At 47.9% G+C, this 13,952-nt stretch overlaps 1 protein-coding gene across 3 annotated transcripts; it reads right to left on the bottom strand.

Annotated features, from left to right (window-relative positions):
• Positions 1-2,795: 2,795 nt before the first annotated feature.
• Positions 2,796-11,370, bottom strand: FICD (FIC domain protein adenylyltransferase). 3 transcript variants are annotated; one of them, XM_083629525.1, is made up of 3 exons: positions 11,269-11,370; positions 6,554-6,910; positions 2,796-5,043 (listed from the first exon to the last, which is right to left on the bottom strand). In XM_083629525.1, exons 2-3 carry the CDS (start codon positions 6,858-6,860, stop codon positions 3,962-3,964), a joined length of 1,389 nt encoding a protein of 462 aa, XP_083485651.1. In that variant the 5' UTR covers positions 6,861-6,910; positions 11,269-11,370; the 3' UTR covers positions 2,796-3,961. The 3 variants fall into 3 exon arrangements, with proteins under 3 accessions (XP_083485651.1, XP_083485653.1, XP_083485652.1); XM_083629527.1 differs by lacking the exon at positions 11,269-11,370 and adding an exon at positions 10,925-11,024; XM_083629526.1 differs by lacking the exon at positions 11,269-11,370 and adding an exon at positions 7,910-8,481.
• Positions 11,371-13,952: the final 2,582 nt, after the last annotated feature.

Genomic DNA, 13,952 nt, shown 5'->3' with positions numbered 1-13,952 from the left:
GTTAAGTCATTCACAAAAACATCACTATGGATGAAAACAGCCACACAGAGGTAGGTCCGTCTTCCCTTCCTGAGTTCAAACAATGGAGGGTGGAACGAGGGGGTGGGACAGGAGTCCGATTTATCAACGCAGAGGAAAGGGAGCCAGAGATCGACCGCGGTCTACCAAAATCGCGGGGATCTACCAGTAAATCGCGATTGACCTGTTGGACATCCCTGGGATGTTGCATTCCCCCTTCTGCACAAAATCGTGACTAAACAGGGTCCTATATCGCACCCTGAGGCAGCAAGGGAGCTTAGGGGCTGCAGGCCAGGCCAGGCGACAGACATTTTGAGTCACTTTCCACCCCTCGGAATTTGCTGCCTCGTGGAAGGGCTGGTCGTGCCCAAAACAAGGATGGGGTAAAAAAAGGAGAATGTGTGTGAATGCAACAGGAGCCACCCTCCTCCATATTTGCCTGGCTTGCCTCATTTAAGTACCAGCCACCCGCTCCTGTCCACTTAAAAAGAATGGGAAGCAGCCTAAATGCAACAGACAGAATTGTAAAAGAAAACAGAGTCCCAGAAAAAAAGAGTCCCCAAAAAAACACCCAGAAGTGATTTCACACGTTTTTTCCATAATTTCACGTTCTCCTAAACCTGTGGGTCACAGTTTCACATGTTCGAAATGTTTTCCAGAATGTTGCTTTCTCCTGACTTGCGGGTCATGATTTCCACGTTATGTATGTCAGCGGCTAACTACCCCTAAATGAAATCTCTTATGGAGGCACAGGAAGGCAACTTGATTCTTAAGGCCGGGATCTTCAGCTCTTGAGCATAAAATCCCTTAAAAGCGGTGGAATTGACTATGAAATATATGTGAGAGAAGGCTGCAAGTCTCTCAAGGCCAGGTTCTGTTCCGATGACCGCAACCTATTAGTATAAAAGAAAAGACAACTTCTGCACCTCAGCCTGGTTTAATCACTGTCAAGAATTATTGTAGTGTATCTCCTTATCTCTCATCTTTTTCTTAACAGATAGCCAAAGTGTAGAACTTTCATCCATTCAACTGTGTGTGTGTGTGTGTGTGTGTGTGTGTGTGTGTGTGTGTGTGTATGCTAGATATTTCAAATTCGCCTCCTCTTGTTCTCTGGTAGTACGCATGCCCCCACCATCAACAGAAAACACTGCTCAGGTGTGGTTATAAAAGGCAGGCCCCCTTATAAATGGAACTGCAATTCTTTAACTGCCTTGTTTTTTTGGAGACTCTACACAACTGAAGATTCCTTCCTAATTCAGATCTTTGCATGCTTACTGTTGCATAAGCCCACTGAAGTCAATGAGACAAACTCTATAAATGTGATTAGGATCGTACTCTCAGCTACAATCACACAGTGCTTTATGTAAAACCAGATACCATAGTGCAGGCATGGGCAGACTTAAGATTTGATTTTTTTAAAATCTAGGGCTCCAAGATCTAACCAGAACCAGGTGCAAAAGTCATACAGTTGGAACAATGCAACTGAGCACATTTTGAAATAAAGAATTGGTTTTTAGTACTAGAACTGAACTGAACTGAACAGTTCACTATTAGTTTTCTTAATTTCAGAAGCCTTATTTTAGTGCAAAAATCATTGCCCCTATTATTGGAAGACAGAGACCTTGCCCATCTGCAAAACAGCCAGAGCTCTACCAGATCTCAATCTTCCTTCTGCCCATCTTTGCCATAGTGCACAGCACTCCAGTACTATTCAAAAAGAGTTGTGCAACAGAGAATGCTTAATTCACAATGCCATATAGCAGCTCTTGCCAATGTAGGGCCCTCCAGATGTTGTGCACTACAACTTCCATCAGCCCCAGCCAGTCAGAAGTTGCGCCTGCTGAAAACCTTATTTCACCAAGCCTATCCAGGCATAGTATAGTTCATATTTGTTATTAAAAGTTTTATCAACCTTATTGCATTTAAGAGTTCTGGAATTAAAGTTGCAGCCTAAAACATCTGGCAGACCTCAGGCTGGTAAGGTAAAAGGTAAAGGGACCCCTGACCATTAGGTCCAGTCGTGACCGACACTGGGGTTGCGACACTCATCTCGCTTTATTGGCCAAGGAAGCCAGCGTACAGCTTCTGGGTCATGTGGCCAGCATGACTCAGCCGCTTCTGGCAAACCAGAGCAGCGCACGGAAACGCCATTTACCTTCCCGCCGGAGTGGTACCTATTTATCTACTTGCACTTTGATGTGCTTTCGAACTGCTAGGTTGGCAGGAGCTGGGACCAAACAACAGGAGCTCACCCCGTCACGGGGATTCGAACCGCCGACCTTCTGATCGGCAAGTCCTCGGCTCTGTGGTTTAACCCACAGCGCCACCCGCATCCCCAGTATAGTTCATATTTGTTATTAAAAGTTTTATCAACCTTATTGCATTTAAGAGTTCTGGAATTAAAGTTGCAGCCTAAAACATCTGGCCGACCTCAGGCTGGCAAAGGCAGAGCTTCTCCTGCTACATACTGTTTGATCAGCATATTCTCATCTAGGCAGTGCTTTAAAGGCACAGATGACCCCTGTAGATTTACTCTCCCTCTGGCACCTCAGTGTACTTGATTTCTTAAATTTGATACATTCAATTCTAATACATTTATTTCATAGTGCTTTGTACGATCGCGTTTTTCAGTGGGAAGACTAGGACAGTCGATAGAGGAGCAGAGAATGAGGTGCAAGATGGAGAAAAGGGCAGGCGCTTTCAGACTCCACTCTTCCGCCGCTAATATTGCATGTATGTCTAAGTGCTGGATATTAGCAATATTACGCATGTACAAATTTTTCTTTCGCAAATCAGGTGCAATGCTTAGCACCGTTTCTTTATTGGCAAGTCAAGTGAATTTGTAAAGTGCTATCAAAAAGGGGTGATAACAGATCTGTTATCTGTTCAAATTTTCTTTAGATATCTTTTTTTTTAAAAATAGTGGATATATGCCAGGCCATGAAATCAACTCTGGACAAGTGAACAGTACCAAACCAGGGCTCTTACATACACGTACATGTATGTACACAGGGGATCCAACTTTTAAACAGCAAACCTTCCTTATCCCCCACATATCCCAAGTTTTCCCTGCTGCACCATCAAGTTGTGTTTTCCAAACAGGCTCCAGCACCAGCAGAATTATGCGTGGTATCCTTTCAGTGCCCCAATCAAAATGTCTCACAGGAGTGTTATATTCCCACCCGCCCCCTATTTTTGAAGGGAGGGGAAGGGTAAATAGGCAAGCCTGTGTTATGAAGAAGGAACAACTTAGGTCCCACAGTTACGGGGTAAAAGGGAAATATGTTGGGTTCCAGGTTTGGAATACAAACTGACACAAAAATGGGGGTAAAGCAATATGCAGTCAAAAGCAGAGGTAGCTAACCTGTGGCTCTGCAGCACTGGATCAACTACAGCTCCCATCGTTCCTGGCCATGGGATGTCCTGGCTGGAGCTGATGGGAGTTGGAGTCTAACAACACCTAGAGACCACTGGTTAGCCACTCCCTGATCTGAAATGCAGCCTGGGGTGGATTCAGTCAAATACAGCCCCCACTCCGCCACTGAATTTGGGCATCACCATGCCTTCAAGCCAAACTGAGCTGCTTTGTTGGAAGGGACCCCTCAGCCAGAATGTCCTAGGCAAACAAACAACAGGTTTTTCTTGTCCAATGAGCGCTGGCTGAGAAGTCCCTTGAAGAACAGTTTCCCCTAAACACAGTGATGCCAATTTGCAAAGATGTCCTTGGCTGAATCAGAGCGCTGCCTTGCTCCCCTCTCCATAATAAAGCCAGTGAAACTGAAAAATATATATATATCTCGGGAATAATAAATATTGAAATATTCTTGCGCCCCCCCCCCCGATTTAACTTAAAACTTATTTAAATAGATGAAATGCTTAAAAGAAAGTGCCAGTAGTCGTGTGTTTGATAATGCCAAGCGGGTCCCGACCCCTACACTGGCATTCATGTTCGGGTTTTGACGGGGATGGTCTGCTTGCAAACCGTGGTGCTGCCATGTGCTTCAGGCAACCCAACGGAATACTCAGTTGTGGCTATCAGCAGCATGTCCAAAGTGGTCTCGGTGCATTTGGCAATGAAACGGATGAAGGGCCTGACGTCGCCTTCGTTGGCCACTTCCAAGACGTGGTAGTACTCTGCCCGCTGTTCCTTGCGGATGGTGATGGGCGGGTAGCCCGCCTGCATGAGGATGAGGTTCATCAAGAGGCGTGAAGTCCTGCCGTTGCCGTCTACGAAGGGGTGGATGTAGACCAGTTTGTAATGGGCCAAGGCGGCAAATTCAACCGGGTGCAGGCTCATGGCGTCTTCGGAGTTGATCCACTGTACAAACTCGAGCACTTGCTTTTCGACGTCGCAAGGGTGCGGGGGGATGTGGTGCCCTACAAAGACCTGGGTAGTCCGAAACCTCCCAGCCTCTACTGGGTCCACATAGCCAAGCACTCTCCTGTGAATCTCCAAGATGTCCGTGAGGGTCACAGACCCAATTCTGGACACCAGTGTGGTGTTGACGTACTTCATGGCGGCATGCATGCCGATGACCTCGTTCTGCTCCACCAGACTCTTGCCGGGAACGGCGTACCGCGTCTCGATGATGTGCCGTATTTCAGAAAGCGTCAAGGTGTTCCCTTCGATGGCCACCGTGTGGTAGATGTGGTGGTAGTAAGACTCCTCCATCACCCTGCGGAGAGCGGAGCTGCCTTTCGGGATGGACATGACCTTTTGGACTTTGCTGTCAATGATGCTGAAGTACCTCTGGTCGATCTCTTCAACGAGGGGCAATGTCCGGTCGCGATTGATTAGAGCCTTCTCGTTATGGGGGGAGATGGTCAGGGCTTTGGAATACAAGTAGTCAGCCTGAATTATGTCCTTCTCTTCTTCAGAGAAGAGGCCAAACTCGGTCAAGGCATCAACGTAATCAGGGTCCATCTTGAGGGCGTGCAAGAAAAGCTTGTGGGCTTTCTCCCGTTTACCTTGCCTCTTCATCTCCAGCGCCTGGTTCAGGGCTGCTCTGGCTTCTAACCTGACCTCTGAAACGAAGCAACCAGGGTTAGCATTGCAGAAAGGTGTGCTATGGAGCAGAGGTGAGGAAACTATGGCTCTTGCAGCTGCTGTTTTCCTCCAGCTCCTATCAGTGCCAGCCAGAATGGCCAACAGTTAAGGAAGATGAGAGCTGTGATAAAGGAATTCCAGCCTGCTACATTACCCTCCTATCTACCTGGTTATTCAAAGACTCAGCTCTTTTTGTATGGAAGTATGGATGCTGGAACTGCTGTTCTTTATGTGATGTCTGATTCTTGGATTAATTCAAGAGCCCTCTTGTCTTAGCAGCTGGTGTACTCTTTTCAACTCACTCCAACTTCCTTAACCTCTGTGGGGCAAAGTTGTATTTTGAAGTTGCACTATGCTATTAACGCATGAGCGATTGCTTTTCAAATATCAAATGCAGGGATAGAAATATATCACAGAATACTACAAATCACCTTGCTTGTGGGATTTGCACTGGCTGTCAATTTGCTTCCAGGCCAAGTTCAAGGTGCTGTTTTAAGTCCCTATATAGCTCGGGACCAGGTTACTTATCCCTTACACACCCAGTAGATCACTGTGAGAGTGTTTCTTCTGCAAGTTCCTAAGAACTCAGAAGCCCACTCCACAGGACCTTTAGTGCAGTGGCCCCTGATCTGTAGAACAGCATTCCTGTTGAGATATAACAGGCACCTGCTCCAGAAAGAGTTGAAAGGCATTTTTGTTCCAGCTGGATAAAGGGGTCTTTACCATGAATGTCCATTTGTTACCTTGAGTCTTATTTTAAATGCATTGTTTTTAAACTGTTCTTAATTATTTTATATATAAATCACCTTGAGATACAGTGGAACCTCAGTTTTCGAACGCAATCCGTTCCAAAAGACCGACTTCCGAAACGTTCAAAAACCGAAAACTCAATACGGAAGCCTAAATACAATAGGGCAACTCAAAATGGAAGCCACGCAGCACATTCAGCTTCCGAAAATTGTTCAAAAACCGGAGCAGTTACTTCCGGGTTTTTGGCGTTTGAAAGCCGATATGCTTGACTATGGAGGCATTCGACAACCGAGGTTCCACTGTAGCAGTTTAGGAGGTGATTAATAAAATAATTGTCATAATAATAATAATTAGTAGTAGTAAGGTTAAAAAAAAAAGGGTAAAGGACCCCTGGATGGTTAGGTCCAGTCAAAGGTGCCTATGGGGTTGTGGCGCTCATTTTGCTTTCAGGCCAAGGGAGTCTGCGTTTGTCCACAGCTTCCTGGGTCACGTGGCCAGCAGGACTAAACCGCTTCTGGCGCAACGGGACAGCATGACGGAAACTAGAGCACATGGAAACACCGTTCACCTTCCTGTCGCAGCGGTACCTATTTATCTACTTGCGCTGGTATGCTTTCGAACTGCTAGGTTGGCAGGAGCCGGGATAGAGCAACAGGAGCTCACCCTGTTGTGTGGACTTGAACTGCTATCAACATAGAGATTTACTGGAGCCATAAACTCCCCTTCCCCCTCCCATACCTTGGGAGGCTTTGGGCTTCAACACCAGCAGCTGCAATCCACCCGAAGTCACGCTGAGGTCCGTCGTCTGCCCTGTGTACGTGGTGATCCCTGTGTAGCCCAATCCCAGCTTGCTCTTCAGCAAGGACAAGCTCTTGTAAAAGGCATGGTACTGGTCTTCCACGGACGTCAACGGGAGCAGCAACATGAGAAGTGCAGCCAGCAAGACCACCAGCACCGCCGCCCAGCGGACACGGAGCCACAGGGACACCCATTTCAGCTCCGGCTCTGCCACTGCCACCACAGCTGCCATCGATACAAGGTTCATCTGGCCTCAGGGAAGGGCAAGAGGCACAGTCCTTCTCTTGCGGGCCTCACCTAGGAATGGAAATGGGTAAGTTGCCTAAGAAGCATCATGCGGGTGGCCCTCTTGCTACCCTCTTTCTCTCTGAACCCAAATAGCATCTGTCAGAGCTGCCCAAGGTCCCAGCTCACAAAGGACCAACGCTGCTTCGTTGTTAAGTACAAAAGTCTTTATTGAAGTTCAGTTTCACTTCCAGAGCCGCAGCGCGCAGCTCCACGTCTCAACTGTTAGACCGCTGATGATCCATCTCCTCCCCCTGTACACCAATTTAAGACCCTCGCCTTGCTCCACCTTTTCCGCTGCTCTTTCCTCCTCTGGGTCCGCCTGCCCGCCGGGGTCTCGCCCTTTCTAGCCTCTTCTGACGCTGATTCCCCTGAGCCTTCTCCCTCCCTCCGGCGGGCTTTAGGAGCTGGTTCCCCATCCGGGTCTCCTGCTGTCCTGCGCGCCTGCACATTTGAACTTGGCGCGCGCGCCCAGCCAGCAGCTTTCCTCCTGACCGTTCCACTGCTGCTGTCACTGCTTCCCCCTTCGGGGGGGCTAGCTGCAACTGACCTCCCCTCCGTTGGAGGCGTGGTCAGCCCTGACTCCCTCTCTGGAGGAGACACTGCCCCTGACACATGTGACTCTTCCCCCCCACTACGCTCTGGTGGGGAAACTGGTCCCGATCCTCCACTGCTGCTTTGGGGTTCCCCTCTGGCTCCTTGTTTCTGGTGCGTCCCCCCTGGAACCCCCCTTGCCCTGACCATCGGCGCCCCCTTCTGGGAATCTTCTGATTCGCTGGAGAAGCTCATGGAACCTCTCGGGCCACTGTCATACTCCCCTACGCTGCCCTCGGATTCTTCCCCTTCGCTCTCCAATTCCTCTCTCCCCAGTGCTCCTGCTCCTGATTCCCTGACACCATCCTTCAGCATGACTCTCTTCATACCCCAAGATCATCCGCCAGAGTTTTCCCTCAGAAAGAGGCTCAGAGGAAATAATAAAGGAAGAGGACCTTTTTGGTTGTGGGTCCTCACCTATGGAACTCTCTCCAAAGTGAAGTTTGCCTGACACCAACACGGACCAGGTTAAAACATTTCTCCTCTCCCTGATATTTGACTGAATATGATCCTATTGTGTCATAGCTTCATTCGTGTTATTTTGAGCGATTGCTTGTTTTTCTCTCTGTTTTCTGCGGAGTCTGTGGTTGTTGCCATTTGTTTTGGGGTTTTTTAAAAAAAAAATTATGTTTTTAAACCTGATTGTAAGTCACTTTGACACCAGCTAGGTTGATTCCTTCCAACTCTACAATTCTATGATTCTACAACCGGCTAGGCAAATTACAAATTAAAAGCAATCGCCACCTGTCTTGTCCAGCCATTCGAATACCCCTTTTCTCATTTTCCTAGGCTGTAGTGTCCGATGTTCATGGCACTTTTAGAGTACGCCTACCCATGTACAATAATGAGGTGGTAGAATGGATTGTACCACACCTGGGGTACTGTGTCCAGTTCTGGGCACCACAATATAAGAAGTATACTGACAAGCTGGGAAATCTGCAGAGGAGGGTGACCAAGATGGTCAAGGGCCTGGAAACCAAGCCTTATGAGGAACAGTTATTATTATTATTATTAATAATAATAATAGATAATAATAATACTAAATTTTATTTATACCCCGCCCTCCCCGGCCAGGGCCGGACTCAGGGCTGCTAACACCAGTAAGATTACAGTAAAAACATAATAGGAAAAAAACCCCAATTTAAAACACAGGTTAAAATGCAATTTAAAATGCAGCCTCATTTTAAAAGTAGCCCATAGATCAAAAACATAAGGGTCAGACTGAGTCCAAACCAAAGGCCTGACGGAACAGCTGTCTTGCAGGCCCTGCGGAAAGATGTCAAGTCCCGCAGGGCCCTAGTCCCTTGTGACAGAGCGTTCCACCAAGTTGGGGCCAGTACTGACAAGGCCCTGGCCCTAGCTGAGACCAATCTAACCACCTTGCGACCTCCAAAATGTTGTCATTTGCGGACCTTAAGGTTCTCCGCGGGGCATACCAGGAGAGGCGGTCCTGTAGGTAAGTGGGTCCTAGGCTGCATAGGGCTTTAAAGGTCAAAACCAGCACCTTAAACCTGACCCTGCACTCCACTGGGAGCCAGTGCAGTTGGGTATGTTTAGCCTGGAGAAGATGAGACAGAGAGGACATATGATAGCCATCTTCAGGTATCTAAAGGTCTGTCACATGGAAGACGGGGCAAGCTTGTTTTCTCCTGCTCCGGAGGGTAAAACCCAAAACAATGGATTCAAGTTGGACCAGATGACCCCTGGGATCCCTTCCAACTCTACAATTCTCAGTTACAAACATTTAAGAATATACAGAACTTTATGATGATAAGAACTGTTTGACAGGGAAATAGACTCCCACGAGACATGGTGGACTCTCCTTATTTGGAGATTTTTAAGCACATTGTGGATGGCCATCTGTCGTGGATGCTTTAGATGAGATTCCTGCATTGCAGGGGTTTGGACTAGTTGACTATGATTATCTGGCACAGAGCTCTTTAATAATAGTAATAATAATAATAATTTTTATTTATACCCCGCCCTCCCCAGCCAAGGCCGGGCTCAGGGCGGCTAACAAGCAATAATAAAAACAAATTGAATGAATACAACTTAAAAACAAGATTAAAATACAACATTAAAATATTGAAACATTAAAATATTTAAATGCAGCCTCATCACAGGAGGAGAAAGGAAAAAGAGGGGGAGGGAATCTAGACAGGGGAGCATTTTAAAATGAACCAACCAAAGTGGTACAGTCCAGTCTACCACTTCAGGACTTTCATACCTAAACATGCAAAGCAGGTCTCAGCCTCTAGAGGCCGTCCAATGCCAGCTGTCCCTGTTTGTGACAGGTCAGCCTTAACTCAGCTTGGCGAGCAAACCCACAGAAATTGTACAGTTTACTTGCCCACCTGAACAGCATCTGAGCCTGCTCACCTGGAAGCCATTCTGCTTCTCCGCAGGCAGGAAGTCTGAAGGCAAACCAGCCCAGCGGCAAATTTATAAAGTGTTCGGTTGAAAAAACAACACCAAACACATTTATCCATCCAATCAACTGTGAACATCAAGCTAAGGCAGAGTCGCCAAGAACAACCCTTGATCTCCCTACTGCCACTACCGAATCATAGGACTTTTTCTTTTTCCTTTCTCCTCCTGAGATGAGGCTGCATTTTAATATTTTAACGTTTCAATATTTTAATGTTGTATTTTAATCTGGTTTTTAAGTTGTATTCATTCAACTTGTTTTTATTAATGCTTGTTAGCCGCCCTGAGCCCAGCCTTGGCTGGGGAGGGCGGGGTATACCGTATTTTTCGCCCTATAGGACGCACCTTTTCCCCTCCAAAAATGAAGGGGAAATGTGTGTGCGTCCTATGGGGCGAATGCAGGCTTTCGCTGAAGCCTGGAGAGCAAGAGGGGTCGGTGCGCAACGACCCCTCTCGCTCTCCAGGCTTCGCAGACCTCTCAGCAAGCAGCGGGAGCCAGCGCTGGGCTCCCACGGCTTGCAGAGAGCTGCCTGTTTGGGGGCTGGGGTCGGGGGAAGCTCGGGCCTCCCCCGCCGCAGCCCCGCGCCTGGGGGGGGGGGAAAATAATTTTTTCCCCTTTATTTCCCCCCCCCAAAAAAAACTAGGTGCGCCTTATGGGATGGTGCATCCTATAGGGCGAAAAATACGGTAAATAAAAATTATTATTATTAGAGTTGCAAGGGATCCCGAGGGTCATCTAGCCCAACCCTCTGCAATGCAGGAACCGCAGCCGAAGCATCCATGAGAGATGGCCTGATCTCTCTCTCCTCTTCACCTCCAACCTTCCCCTTCTCCACCAACTTCACCCCATTACTTACCCACCACTGGAGAACCCCCCCCCAAATTTACTCTTCCCTCTTTTGCCCTTCTCAACCAAGACCCAGCCTGGTACCCCCCCCCCAAAAAAAATTCCTTCTCCCAGTTCTGCCCCCTCCCTAGCTTTCCCTCCAACACGCCCCACTTTACCTTCTCCCAAACGAATTGGGGACCCCCCCCCACCAGCGAGGCCCGAGGCCCCCTCCCTCCTGCCTCCTCTGTGCCCCCTCCCTCTTCCCCTCAAACGAGACGATTCGCCCCACACAACACCCTCTTCCCTTTCCTGACCCCCAAGTCTGCCCCACTTTCTCCCCCCCTCCCCGACACACAAACAGGGGCAGCCCCACTGTTCACCCCCATATTTTCTTATATAACTATTTTAACCCCATTCCTCAAATCCCCTCCCCACATTTCGAACCCTTCCCCCTAAAACCCCAAATACTGTTCCCCCCCAAAGCCCCCCTCTCCCCCAAAGCCCCCCCCCCGCCTCCTACCTCCCTCCTGTCGCCCCTGGCGCATCGCTTCCTCTCCCTCCAATCCAACCTCCAGTTTCTCTCCTTCGTCTCCGCCCATTGGAAGGCCAGGCCGTCCCTTACCCTCCTTCCTCCTCTCTTATTGGCCCCTGCTCACGCCCCTCTCCCTCTGTCCCGCCTCCGCGTACAAGGCCTTCACTTCATCTGCTCTTCTTCCATTGGCTATCCCGCCCCGCCAATCTGTTTGTAAGTCCCCGCCAACCTTCCCTCCGCCGGAGAGGGCGGGCAAGGAGGGATGAGAAGCTCCGTGTTCGTGGACGGATGCGATTGGTCCAAGTCCCCGTCCGTCCAGAAAGCCGGGTTCGGCCAATGGAGAGGTTTCGAGAGCGGGGACAAGAAGCGCCCCGGGAAGATGGCGGCCTGGTTGCCTTGGCGACGGGCCTGAGGCGTACGCGAATTTTAGGTGTGGGCGACGTCAGGCCCGGGCCGGTTAATGGATCTCGCGTTTGCAAAAGCAGACGGCAGCAAAAGCCTTTAATTTTCCCCCGATCGATTTTAGTGGTGCCCTTTTCAAATACGAAAGCATTTTATATATATAAAAAACATGCTGTTACTGTAGTACTTAGGAGTTGAAGTCACGTGTTCTGAAGCTGCAAACATACCCCCCCTTTTTAATGTTTTTTTATTGTTAACAAAAAGTGCAAACATGGCAAAAAGAAAGGAAACCTAGGGTTGGGTGGGAAATAACTATAAAGCGTTACAGCCTGGAAAGACACGTGCAAAGTTGCAGCACAATTCCAAAAGAATAATAACGTATTAACTCATACAAAATACAATTTACAATTTTATTTTAAACACACAATATTTTTCACTTGCGAATTTCGTTCTTATTAAGAATAAATATAGTCTTAAATGAGCCAGGTACTTACAGTGCAAAATGACCACGTGCCTCAATATTTGTTTGAGAAATAAAACCATGGAAACCATCTGGACTTAGTGGAGGAACGGGAAATCCACACAGGATTATTATTTTGCTTATCAGCTTAAGGAGACTAACAGAAGAGATCGTAAAGGAAAAATAGAAATTATATGAACAAGATATGATGTGGAAACACCAAGATAAGACTGAATAGAATTATGAATTTTGTTTGGACTGATTGGGACTGATTTGGACATTAACGCAGTAATAAGAAGATGATCTGAATCCCCCTTTGGATCTTGAAGTATGGGTTCCCCCAACAAAATTTAAAAATTTGGCTTTGTAATTTGGAATCTATGTGATGTGATTTAATTTGATGTGATTGGCCAGTTAATAAAAATTATTTTTTAAAAAAAGAGAGAAATAAAACCATATAGAATCATATGACTGTACAGTTGGAAGGGACTCCGAGGGTCATCTAGTCCAACCCCCTGCCATGCAGGAATCTCAGCTAAAGCATGCATGCCAGATTATTATTTTTTAACGGAATGCTTTTTATTGTTAGCAGACACTAGGACTAGGAAATGCTATACGTAATAAAATCCTTGTTTTAATTTAAAGGTAAATGGACCCCTGACCATTAGGTCCCGTTGTGGCCAACTCGGGGGTTGCGGCACTCATCTCGCTTTATTGGCCGAGGGAGCCGGCGTACAGCTTCTGGGTCATGTGGCCAGCATGACTAAGCCGCTTCTGGCGAACCAGAGCAGCGCACGGAAACGCCATTTACCTTCCCGCCGGAGCGGTTCCTATTTATCTACTTGCACTTCGATGTGCTTTTGAACTGCTAGGTTGGTAGGAGCAGGGACTGAGCAGCGGGAGCTCACCCCGTCACGGGGGTTTGAACCGCTGACCTTCTGATCAGCAAGCCCTAGGCTCAGTGGTTTAGACCACAGCGCCACACACGTCCCATTTGTTTTAATTTAAAACCCTTTAAAATAAACACAAGGCTCCAAGCAGATTAAAAATACAAATTCTAGAGGGGTAGTTGGGGCAGATGGGGCTTGCTCACCTGAGAAGGTAGCCCGTTTAGGAGAAGGTAAACTCCTAAAGCACTGCTGTCTTGCAGGATATATTTAGGAGAAGAAAAAGCTAAGGCATAAACTACAGAGCCTAGGACTTGCTGATCAGAAGGTCGGCGGTTCGAATCCCTGCGATGGGGTGAGCTCCCGTTGCTCCGTCCCTGCTCCTGCCAACCTAGCGGTTCGAAAGCACGTCAAAGTGCAAGTAGATAAATAGGTACCGCTCCGGAGGGAAGGTAAATGGCATTTCTGTGCACTGCTCTTGTTCGCCAGAAGTGGCTTAGTCATGCTGGCCACATGACCCGGAAAAACTGTCTGTGGATAGTAAAGCGAGATGAGCGCCGTAACCCCAGAGTTGGCCACGACTGGACCTAATGGTCACGGGTACCTTTACCTTTACCTTTAAACCCTACACAAATCCAGAGTGGAGTCCCTAAGGCGGTTGGATGGCGCCTTGTACAGTGGTACCTCTGGTTACGTACTTAATTCGTTCTGGAGGTCTGCTCTTAACCTGAAACTGTTCTTAACCTGAAGCACCACTTTAGCTAATGGGGCCTCTTGCTGCCGCTGTGCGATTTCTGTTCTCATCCTGAAGCAAAGTTCTTAACCTGAGGTACTATTTCTGGGTTAGCGGAGTCTGTAACCTGAAGTGTCTGTAACCTGAAGCGTATGTAACCCGAGGTACCACTGTACGCCTCCTTCCAGCA

The sequence above is a fragment of the Podarcis filfolensis genome (genome assembly GCF_964270895.1).
Source record: "Podarcis filfolensis genome assembly, chromosome: 8".
Taxonomy (NCBI): domain Eukaryota; kingdom Metazoa; phylum Chordata; class Lepidosauria; order Squamata; family Lacertidae; genus Podarcis; species Podarcis filfolensis.
Note: the sequence above shows the minus strand (reverse complement) of the source record. Positions and strands in the feature narration are given on the sequence as shown.